A 12,506-nucleotide genomic window follows, 5' to 3' on the forward strand; every position below is an offset into this window, starting at 1 on the left:
ACCCTGGGTTGTGGATGTCTAAGCTTTCATGTCATTTATACTTAATTTTCCCATGATTTGATGCTTAGAACATCTCTCTTTTTATACAAATATTAAATGAACCAGCATTTGATAAACTGCTACCTGTCATGTCCAAATACAATCAAGATCAAAATATTTCTGTCTGGTTGGTACATACATAAGTGACAATTTTCCAGACCAATGCCAGTTATTTTTCAATTTTTTGTTCTTATTCCTGCAGTGCATAAGTATGTCTTTTAAGATGCCTTTAATATCCGTAACTCATTTCATAATCCTGCCAAATTTAAGAATATCTTTTAGTGAGACATGGTGTTTGGGGACATTTGTCAGCTAGGGGTAATTTAAAATGTTAAAAAATGTCAGTTACATCTGTAAACACGTACATTAAAAACAAATGCATGAATAACCTAGCATTCATTAATAGCTATAAAAATGCATGAGGTCCTGTCATGATAAGTAATCAAAATTTCAAATTCTTATAACTTTCCTTAAAGTTAATAATTAAATCAAATTTAAATTGTGGTTAGGCTGAATGAAAGGCTATACTCAGAAAAAAAAGTAAATGTGTTCTTTTTATTTTAATTATAAGGAAGGTTGTGAATATTGGGCTATACATTGAAAAGTTTTGATCTTTAAACTATTAGCAGAAACTTTCATCACAAAATGGTCACTTCATTTTAGCTATAATGATAAAACAATTGCTTTTGTATTAATTAAAGCATTAACAAATTTAAGCATGAATAGAATTCAAATGCAGCATACAATTAAAAGATCTCATTAGTGCTTAGTTGCACATACTGTACTGCATTGATTACTACTCATTTTTCAAAAGTTACAACTTTAAGTATATTTTTCTGCTTTCTTAAGATAACTAAACTTTCTAGTCACAGTGGCTTCAGCTATGCTTCCACATAGGTTGGATACGTATTGTGCTGGCAACACTTGTAGTTTATTTTGTTGTTTTTGTATTATATTGACTAGTTATGACCATTGTTTACCACAAATATGCACAATGCAGACATGTATCCATGTTTCTAGATCACATAAAATATAAGAACAGCTCATAAAGAAATCTTTGGCAACAAAGAGGAGAAGTCTAGGACTTTAAATAAGTTCTTTGTTATTTGTAAAAAAAAATGCAGGCTAGTCTCCAGAACATAAGATTCTTACCTTAAGATATTGCATTTTATTATACACAGAATCTACAGTTGCAGAAGAGTCTTTAATACTACACTTAAATAAAAGCTGATTTTCCAAAATACATAGTACTAATATATTAAAGAAACAAAACGTTGTTAATAACTGAAATTAATTTAGTAACAAACTTAAGTCTCAGATCCCCAGTCACTAATATTTCAAAGTAAGAGCCTTCAGAATTTAGCATTAAAAACTACCCAGAAATCAACAAATTCACAAAGGTGGTGTGAAAATAGTAAAGGAAGAGAACAGAGGATTACTCACATGTAGGTGCCAATCACCTCATTCTTATTGAAATGAAGTGCATCTGGAAGTAACAGTTTTGAGTGGCAAGACCCCGAGAGCTGTGGTTAAGACACTGATCATAATTAGGTGGTCTTCATTGGTATGTAGGCTCCTGTTGTCATAGAAATTACGTTTGCATCTTTTTAACTAATGGACAGTTACTTTTTTTCTCAAATACAATCCATCAGAACTTGTGGTCTCATCTTCTCATGAAATGGCAACAATTTTTGTGTGCCCTCTTTAATGACACTGTGAAATTCTAAAAATATTCTCAAAGTTAATGGCATTGATGGGGTCAAATTAAAAGAACAGTAATGAAGTATAAAAGTATAAAGTACATAGCAAAGAAAATATCTTACATGTTCATGTCACAAACCTTATTATATATCAGTGTTAGCATACTTTCCTTCAATAGTTAAAATGACCTTAACTTTGCCTAATTTAAGATTTAGGAACATTAGCGATTGATCTCCACATTGAATATTTACACTAGATATACATAAATACACATGCATGTGGTCTATTCAAACACCTTTACTGGTTACACTTTGATGAAGCAAAGTACAAATTGCACCCATGTGCGAAGAGTATGGATAAGGAACTACCTGGTAATTCAAAAGATGCTATTTTTAATTCCCATCTTTTCATCTTTGCATCTTTTCAAATTAGCACCCACTTATGACTCTAAGTAGCACTCTGGTAAATTGCCCGCCAAATTGCACACCTTATGCGCAGATTAAAATAATTGATTGTCAAAGTAACATCATTGTATGGACTTCACCGTTATGAAAGGGAATCAGGTTGGCAGCAGCAGAGAAATGAAAACCACTATGTTAATACGGTCTAAAATCCTTGCTTGATTGCAGCATGAAAAAAAGGAAAACGGTGCATGACTCTTACTTTATATATTGCCCACTACTTGCAATTTTCCACACATTCTCAAGCACTTCTACAACCTCATGTCTCAGGGAACTGGGTCACAGAACTCTATATACCCAGAAGTGCTTTTACAGAACCTTACTCTCAACTTCTAAATCAGAACTTTTCATAGTAAACCACAGCAAAATCCTGCTCTTTTAATTGAGTGGCAGCTTTTATGGTGGTAGTACGACAGGATTTCATTCATTCATTTCAATGTGATTTTTAAAGTATAAATCACATATATCTATTAATAAAGAAAATGAGCTATGACAATTTTAAGTCTAAATACACAGGTAAAGTACAGATTGTTCCATTGTTTGGGTCAGAATCCATTAAATTCAGACTAAACAAGAAGCAAATGAAATCAGGAAAGTGGTACACTAAGAACATACTGTGACTTTTGTGGTTATAAAAGGATTTACAGAACCAATTTCAAAATTATTCACTTTTCCAATCTTTATACTAGGTTTTGGAAAAATTCTAAAACACAAGACTTATTTTATCGATAATCCTGCTGCCTCTTGCTAGATTTGCACAACAGCTGTTGTCAGATAATTGCATGCAAATTTTTACTGGAGACAAAAACTTTGAAAAAAGCCCACTCAACTATAGTTGAGAAAACTTAATCCTTGGATGATTTGTACCACAGCCAAACAAATTTTAAAGCATTTTACAAGAACTGATAAGACAGGAGAACAGGTGTCATCCTGTAACAGGAATGCTGTGTGGTCGTCTGCAAATTCGGCTTGTCTAAGCTGCTGTGAGTTATTTTGGGGCTCTGTGCCAAAATATACTTGGGACCAGAATTTTTGACTAACTCTGCAGTAGACTAAAAACCAGGACTACGAACCCCTTCCAAGAACACAGAAACTTTAAATGCGCACAACAGCATGCATTTCCTTATCTCAATACAATTCATTACAGAAACTTAACAGCCATATCAGAATATCACTGCAACTGACAAGAACTGCTTACAAGACAACAAGCTTTAAAGCAAAGCTTATTTCATTGGCTGAATAGATGTTGGCATTCATTCATGCAGATGTTTTGCACACATTATGCAAAGACAACTTACAGTTGTTGGTACTTGTTTTTATTTACCATGTCTTCTCAATTCTTATTTTTACCTAGATTATATTGTACAGTCCTAATTGATCAAATAATTGACTTCTTATGACCACAGAATGTCTATAGCATGTCATTTCTACTCTCATCATTGTACTTTGTAGTCAGAAAAACCAAAAGTGTTATTATCCTCTAACTCTGTAGGAGTCCAACGTTTTTCATTTTAAACCAGCTGAAGAAGAAAATCTTTAATTATAATCATATATGACCTGCAAAAATTAAGATTTATCGAAAATAAAAGATTTTTACCTACGGAGAATGCAAGGAGCCAACTCCCTGAAAAGTAGGAAATGCATTACATCTCTACAGACACCTTTAGCAGCACAAACAACATTTCTGACAACAATCAGACTGTAGTACAAGATTTCCAGTCACACCGTTTTCATTTTAAATAACTGAGGCAATTCATCTTGAAAGCTTACTGCATCACCTTTTAAAACTAGTGTACAACTGCAATTCTTTCAGACTACTCATAAAGCTTCCCTTGCTTTTAAATCAGTGTTTAACATTATCATTCCTTTGTTTTAAACCACATTATGGGATCCCCAGATGAGGGCTGATTGATGTCAAGAGCAGACAGAAACGGAAATTAAAACTGAAGTGTTTATCAATGCTCCTAGGCACAATATTGGAAGAATATGCAATTTTTTGCTTGGAAATTTAATCAAGTATTGTTAAGTTTGAAAAAAACAGCTTCTTTCAATCTTTAACCAGTTCCTTCATGTTCAGTATTTATGCAGAATGTAAAGTGCTCATTTTTAGAACTGTGAAAACAACACTTTGTTTTTTCCTCTTGAAGATGTGTTGTTTTATGGTCACTGACATTAGTCTTATTTTTATAGCTGTGCAAAGCGTAAAAAAATAGTTTCAGAACACGCAAAGTACATTTGATAAGTATATTTGAGAAATTGTAATTTATACATTTAAAAACCTTGTCATTTAAATATTTCATATTTTTCAGTTACCAAAATCTAGATGTGCCGATTTTAGTGTTCCAACTCTATGTAAGTCTCAAAGGTCAAAAGACATAATTCAGTAAAAGCACAGTTACAGACAGTTTTAAAAAAGTATACAAATTTCAAATTACAGTTAGAACAAGCGTTACGTGAGTATTAATACCACAAATCTTTTCCAATTTAATTATTTTACATTTTCGAAATGATTTTATTGACAAAGATATCAATGGGGGCTGATTTAATTAAACAGGACTTCGTTATGGAAAATGTTCCCACAGTTCATACAAATTTAGTCAGTTACTGTATGTTCAATTACACAAAATATTGTTAAATTTACCGACATACTAACACATACAGACTGTGTATCCCCTTGTGTGAATGTACAGACTAAGTACTTCTCATCTAATTCATTGCACTGGATTCAACAACTGCTTTTGCCTCCAGTAATAGAAGTTGCTGGTCAATCATCATGACAAGTATTACAAAATTGCAGCAATGACCCATTTTATGGAGGGATAATGATCCTGATAATGGTATTTATTTACTTCACATTTGAAAATTCCCTTTGGATTTATGACAGATAACCTAATATTTTATATTCTCTGTTGGGAAAATGGCCCTCTGTAAACCAGTGTCTTTTGATTTCTGCACAAGTAATGTTGAAAGCTGTAGAGACTACAAACCAGTAAATCTTTATGATTTGAGCACTGAATAAAACAGTAAAGAATAGCTATGAATTCCAGTTCAAAAGCAGCCTAGATGTAACATGCCTCTATAGGAGTGTGTATATAAAAATAATATACTTCTATGATAAATTTAAATGTGTATGGTTAACCAGAAGTTTTCAGATTCTATTTTTTACTATTCAGAATAGTAAAAGACAACCCACTGTCAATCCATCCTTGAAAAAGGAAGCCAAAAGTATGTGCTCCAGAAGAGAGAAGCCATTCAGCTATAACATACAGCCTTAAACCCTTTAACAAAAGATGCATTTATGTAATCCAATGATTCTCTCTAGAATCAGGAAAAAAAATTATGGGGGGAGGACTGCAAGGTTAGTCGTGAACCTGCAATTACATTTGCAGACTTAATAAAGGAAGGACATTTAGAATTTGCCAAAGATGCTGACTGCTTTTAAACACCATGTGCAGCTCCTTCTGTCAGTGGGTTAGGAAACAAAGCTTCTTAGTTTATTAAAACCAGTTTAAGTTAAAGTTTAATTATACCTATTATTTTATGTTTATTTGGAATTACAGGCAATTAGTATAATTGAGCAGTGCAAGACCATTAACAGAAAAAAAATACATGAATTAATAGTAATTATCTAATAGTAAATGTAACACTAAGATAACCCCCCCACTAGCATTTTTACCAAAACATAGCAGTTAAGAGTACATGACTTAGGAGTGCTTTCGAAGAATGAAGGCTTAATCATGAAAGTAAATCACAGACACATGCATACAGTGCATGCCAAACCATTTTAATGTTTTTTAAAATTGAAATTTCTTATTTTGCTCAAATGATTCATGTAATCTGGAGCAAATGAACTAAGTTTAAGATTTCTCTTCCTTTACCACGCTTTTGAAAAATAAAACATGTGGTTTAAAGAAGAGTTGAGTATGTTCAGCATAGAAGTCCATAGTGCAAGACAAAAATTGAGGAATTCATATTCAAAACATAAACATAAGAACAAAACAAGGACAATTAAGAATAATATTCATCATCATCATCATCATCCAGATGAACTATACGTATTTACAGTAACTTGTGATCTGCTCTTTCTCCTTTTGAAAATTCCTTTGCTTTGTTTGCGTACTAGATGAAATAGTAAAAGTAGCCTCTCTTCTTTGTTTTGAGTGACTGAAAACACTCTTCAGACACATTATGTTTTTACTTGTTAAGGTGTTAAAACCTTACCCAATACTAATTAAATGCTCATGTGCAGCAAGGATTGTGCAATAAATTATCACTACCTGAAAATAATAAAATAGCAAAGACTATCCGATTGCAGTCTGCATCATTATATTTTTAGGATATAAAGGTCTAATTTACTCAAATGGTAAACTGGAGATCTAGAAAGGATACAGGCTGTTTCTGCTTTCTATTAAAATTACTAAAGAAAAAAAATCCATATTGTTTATTTTTAGTAGAAAAGTATGACCTGCATGTATTCAAAGCATTAACAGAAAAAAACTTCTCAATAGCTCAATAGATCTCACAGATCTCTTCAATTATTCTCCCTTCTATAGCTGACAACTAAATGGCTAAGTGACAAAAGGACAGGTTTAGTTTTTACACTGAATCGTTTCATGGGCATTTGCAACAGACTCACCTTCATGCACTATGTAGAGAAAAACAAAGAATTAAAAGATCATCTTTTACCTTGGGTTTTGGCGGGTTCTGTATTGTTGCTCATGGCGATGCAGACATCATCTTGGGGGAACTTGTCGCAGGTAAGCATCTCTGGCCAAGGGAAGCCAAACGCCTCCATGATGGGGGTACAGCCATCCCTCACAGCCTCGCACAGCCAGCGACAGGGGTAAATGGGGCGATCCAGGCAGACAGGGGCAAATAGGGAGCACAGGAAGACTTGGGTGCCTGGGTGGCAGTTTTTGTGCACCAGAGGCACCCAGCTGCCGGCCTGCTGCCTCACCTCTGCCATGGTCTCATGTTCCAGGAGGTTAGGCAGGAGCATCTGGTTGTAGCCCACATTGTGGCAGAGCTTCAGGTCATCAGGAATGTCCACACACTGTGGGGGCTTGCCATAGATGCGCCCCGTGGGGTACTGATCCGACTTCCAGCTCAGGTATTCATATTCAGAAGCCCCAGTAACAGGCACCAATAAAATAATTAAAGCCAAAGACATGAGGCTCCACAACGGCAAGGTGAAAAAGCACTGCATTCTAAGGGGAGGCACAATTCTTTTTAAAAAAAATACCTTTATATAATACGTTAAAACAGCTTGATTGTATAAACTGATAGCCCCAGCTGTTGTGTTTGCTGACTAAATCTTAATGACAGATCCCCAGCATCAAAGCTCAAGCCGCTGTCTCGCAACCTAAAATGAGAACCTTTGCGCTGCTACTGCTACTGCGGCTGCTACGCTTGCTTTCCCTCCTCTGAAGTCAAACTACCGCTCGGCTAGGTAGCATTGCGAAAAATGCACGCTGTCCAAGCAGAAGAGGGGCTTGTGAAGTGCGCACCGTCCAATCGGAGAGCGTCAGCGCCTTTTGGTAGTCGAAAGTCAATCAAAGAGCTCAATTAGCCAATCAGCAAGACAGGGCTTGACATTTTTTTGTTCAACTTTACTCCTCCCTTCCCAAATGTGCTACCTGATTGCAGCAACAAAGTACATGTTTAGCTCATTTTATAGCAGAACGCACGTCCCCTTCCCCCACCACACATCCACATTTTAAATAATATTTAGGTCGCTGCCTAAAAAAATGTTTAGCCCCTAAAAGCGTATTTCTGATAATGGACTACAGGACGGGTGCTGCGAGTTGCGCTATTCTGTATATACATAAATAAGAGAAAAGTGTAATTCACAGAAGTTGCATCACAATGCACATTTGTAGTAGACAATGTTTTAGCTATGCGTCTATTAAGGGGATCCCGAAGCTTCAATGCAATTTCTTTTTTAGTATTTCCGTTCACTAAATTGTAGGTATGCACTGGAACACATTTACTGTAGTCACGAGATAAAAGGTGAGATTTGTCTTGGACAAGATCGTTGCGTGTTTTCATGGTTCAGTATATAAGCCATATATAAAATCTCAATTTTCACGAAACAACATATGTTAAAGACTCTGTTTTCGCTCATCACTGTCATTCTCTCAAGGTTAATTCTATGTAAATACCTAAGAATTGTTCTTAATAGCTGCTGAGACTCCCAGACAGTATTTTTTAAGGCTGAACTATGAACAGCTTATGATTTATTTGAGCTGGTATGCAGCAAAACGAAAAGGAAATGACTTACTGCCGCTTCTGGGAAGAGGCAGGTACTGAAACCTACCTAATTGTTTCCATCTTTAAAAGGATGCGGGGGATTCTGAAATGCAGTGTGAAGAAGAAAAGAGGGAAATACGTTTTTCAGTGTAAGATTCAGATTCGTTCCATTATGCTTTGATTAAGTATTACGTATCCGCTTGACTTTATGATGACAGTAATGAAAATGCAGATTGCTTCATCTTTTTAGGAACGCGAACGTATTACAGCTTTTTACCAAATAGCTGTCACTGTCTTTTTTACGTGATTGAAGGCACATCTTCTTAAAACACAGGAATCCACAAATGGACTTGGTGAGAAGAGTTTGTGAGCTAATAGTTCTAACACGTCCCCTCATAAAAGCACACAGCGAGGGGGTTAATAAATGCTTCTTAACTCCAGTCTGAAAAGCCGAGTAGTTTTTTGAAGTCGGATTTTGTCCACGATACACTTGCATCGGCAACACTCACTATGAAAAGCGGACTGAAATGGATCAATGTTACACGTTTTTAACTTCGTACCATTGTCTTTTTTTAGTACGGAAATTCTTATTCGATCAATCTAAAATCAATCAAATCGACCTTAACCCGTGTCTAGCAAACATGAAAAATTACTTGTTTCAAGTATTTTCATTTAAAATTAATGGTTAGCTATTTTTCTTTAAAATTATCAATAAGATTTATGCATTACATCACTGTACATTTAAAACGGTCTGCTATAATATGGTGACTTCTAACGTATTTATCCTCGTCTCACTGATGTTGACAGTTACCCAAATAAATTACCATGTTAAGCAGTTAAAAGACCATTACATTATGGTAATAATGAGTTGCAAAAAGATTTGTCTTTGCTAATTTACTCCGCTTTAAACCCTCAATGCTCGGGCGCTAATTAGAAAATCAGCAGGACTTGTTTAAAGAGTTTAAAAGAGAATAAAGGTGTTTCGGAAGATGTCCATAATCTCCTTTTTAAATAGAATTTCAAAGAAGGACGCTTAAAATGTATTATCGAGTAAGGTCAATGAAGTTAAATTAATCCATTTAACCTATGGTAAACGCAGTAGGCCTTTTTGTTCACAGGTACTAAAGCATACAATCAGTACATATAGTATATACACACACTGAAAGTCAGATAAGTTCCATTGCTGACGTAATTATTATCGATAAAATTATTATCGAGTCTATTAATTGCCTTAAAAGCTGAAATTGCGTGTCAGTTCATTTCTAGATCCGTTTTCGATCATAGAATTGTTTGAAAAAGCTTTCGAGTAAGTTGTTTGGAATCCGTTTTTCCACAAACACTGCGATTACATCTGACATTTACAATGCTGCAATCATGAAATTACTTTAATTGTCACCTTCCACGTTACCTCGTGGTGGCTTCGTTCAATATTTTGTGAATCTAGCGTTGTGTTCCACGTTTTATATCAGTTAATTTGCAAAACGTCAATTTGCTTTCAAAAGGTGTATTTTCAAAATAATGAAAGAATAGTTATTCTGCAAAATGTTCATGATGAAAACAAGTTAAAAAATGCCAAACAGTACAGTGGTGTTATAACTGTATGTACTGGATAGTGTGGTATATACTTTTCATGATCTCATGACATGTGACGGAGGCATGTCACCTGAAGTTCTGCTTTACACAGTTAATATGTGATATGTTAAAATACCATTATGTTTTGCCCCAGCCCCATCCAAAAACAAGGATTTAGTTTTTCCAAATACATTAATGGCTTCTAAATTTAGTAGACTGTAAATTGTAGTCTTTGTGATCTGCTGCTGTGTTACAGTTGGGTCAATGTGAGACAACTGGACACAAAGGTAATTGATCATTGCTTTTGATAGCTATAACAAGTTTTTGACAACAATACCAATGCCATGTTATTTCCACAAATGGCAATCTTATATAGGAACTATAAAACATGGTAATAATGAATACCATGTATTGTGTCAATAGAGTAAACTAATTGTTCAAACCACCTAGAGTTCAAATTTGATCAATGAGAAAATGACGTGAAAATATGTATTATATTCATTATTGATTTTACTCTTGAAGAACACCCACCTGTCTGGTATAAATTCTTGTCATTAAAGTCATATTGATGACTTTAAGGACTTTAGATTTGTTAAAATTGATTTGTTTAAGTTCTGCTATTAGAACATACTGTTTACATTTAATGGATAAGAGATTATATTATAAATAAACTATGGTGTGTATACTGTACTATGTGACCTGATGTTTTAGGTATGATTTTTTGTCTCTATAAACAAGTTTTGGAACAGAGCCATATGTGATTTTTTTTATGATAATCTTATATGTTTATGTATTTCATAAATTATTTGTTTACCTTTTTGACCCACAAAATTTCAGCCATTTTTAATTGGGTTTCCATATTTGACTATAAGCTCTGTAGTTCAAAGGTTGGTTGATGTTAACTGATTGAAGCCATCAGTTATTACTGTGAAGATCTTATTAAACACACATGTGCTGAGATGGATGTTTGAACCCCAAATGAAGATTTGTCTACAATATTGCAGTGGAAGAATGGAAGAACATAAAGCAATTCTGTCTTAAGCATATTACTAACCAAAGTATTACTGTATGTAGTATTAAACCTGTGTTGATAGGCTTAAATCTACACTTTACATTCTTAGAGATATACAGTATAATTTTAATAAAATAATGATTAGTAGTAGTAGTATTATACAAGTAGCTACTCACGCTATGAAACATTTAACTAATGTAATATTTTGTGTTATAAGGTGGTTTCTTTGATTCTAAAAACATTTTCTCTTTATGTCTGAAACATATTTGTTTCATTTGTGCCTCACCATGCTATTTAAACTGAAAGGTAAGGTAAATCTTTGCATAAGAAATGGTGATCACTTTTACGCACTTTTCAGAATGTAATTGTACTACACAGTAATTGAACTGTAATGAAAAGAACTGTTTCTTAAGTAGAGACACACAACTTTAATTCAGACTGCACCAATTTTAGTATTTGAACTGAGTTATGTGATACTATTAGGCAGCATATTGTATATAAAACATACAAGGGGGTGTCACATAAGTTTAGTATTTAGACAGTTTTATGAAGTGATAGCAATGAATGATTTGGGAAGGACCGTTGCTAAAACAAACCTTGCCAGTATTTGGAAAGAGAAGGTGAGAGAAGAAAGGACTAATTCTGCTGTTTTGCTGAACTTCAGTTTCCCCTGAATGATGAGAAAATGGCCAGGATTTGGATAATATTTGTTTGAAACACATTGTCACAATGGTCTGCAACTGTCATAAACCACATGGAGGTTGAGATCTGAAGCCAAAAAAGTAAAAAAAAAAAAACAGAAATAAAGACCAAATTAAGTAATAAAAAAATCAAATTTAGCCAGAACTTTGCAAAGAAAATAAATATGGGGTATAGACACATTGCAGGGACTTACAAACACCGAAGTTTAGGAGAAATCACTGTAGAAAAGATAATGTAAGTTTAGAGAAGGGACAGGATGTATAACCCTCCCTCTTAACAATACTCAACATAAACAGGACATCATCCTTCATATCCCAGAATCTCACAATGTGCAGATCACACCCTGTTCCACTCACAAAGCTCTTGGTGGTATAAACATAAAAGAATAAAGATAAATGTTAATGGTTGCAGGTACTGTACAGAATACGGAGTGAATGTTGTTTTATGCCAAAGCTCTAAATGTTTTCATTTTTCTGGTGAACCTTTTTTCTCTTTTTGTGAGCAAACTATAATTATTTGTAATGCCAGAAAAAGGATATCTGGATCGTATAAAAGGACAGTGTCATGTAGCAGGCTTATGACACTGGATGTATTTAAACAGATTATTTTAAACCCATTTGTAATTAAAAAAGTTGGAGAAGATAAATAAAATCTGCTAAGGGCTTTTTAGCACATTAAATGAAGATCCAGTCATGTTATAAGATGGCTGTTCTTTCCCTCTGGTATTAAAGCTTGATTAAAGTAAATTCATTTTGAAATGACATGGAAGA

General features: G+C 34.2%; 1 protein-coding gene across 1 annotated transcript in view; it reads right to left on the reverse strand.

Moving 5' to 3' along the window:
* LOC148674362 (secreted frizzled-related protein 1-like) overlaps positions 1-7,700 on the reverse strand; it is a 44,254-nt gene extending 36,554 nt beyond the window's left edge. The window contains exon 1 of the mRNA XM_088624484.1: positions 6,888-7,700. Within this exon, the coding sequence (XP_088480610.1) occupies positions 6,888-7,407 (520 nt within the window). The 5' untranslated portion in view covers positions 7,408-7,700. The remainder of the gene's footprint in view (positions 1-6,887) is intronic.
* Between the last annotated feature and the right edge of the window lie 4,806 nt (positions 7,701-12,506).

The sequence above is a fragment of the Lepisosteus platostomus genome, chromosome 3 (genome assembly GCF_059453375.1).
Source record: "Lepisosteus platostomus isolate fLepPlt1 chromosome 3, fLepPlt1.hap1, whole genome shotgun sequence".
NCBI lineage: Eukaryota > Metazoa > Chordata > Actinopteri > Semionotiformes > Lepisosteidae > Lepisosteus > Lepisosteus platostomus.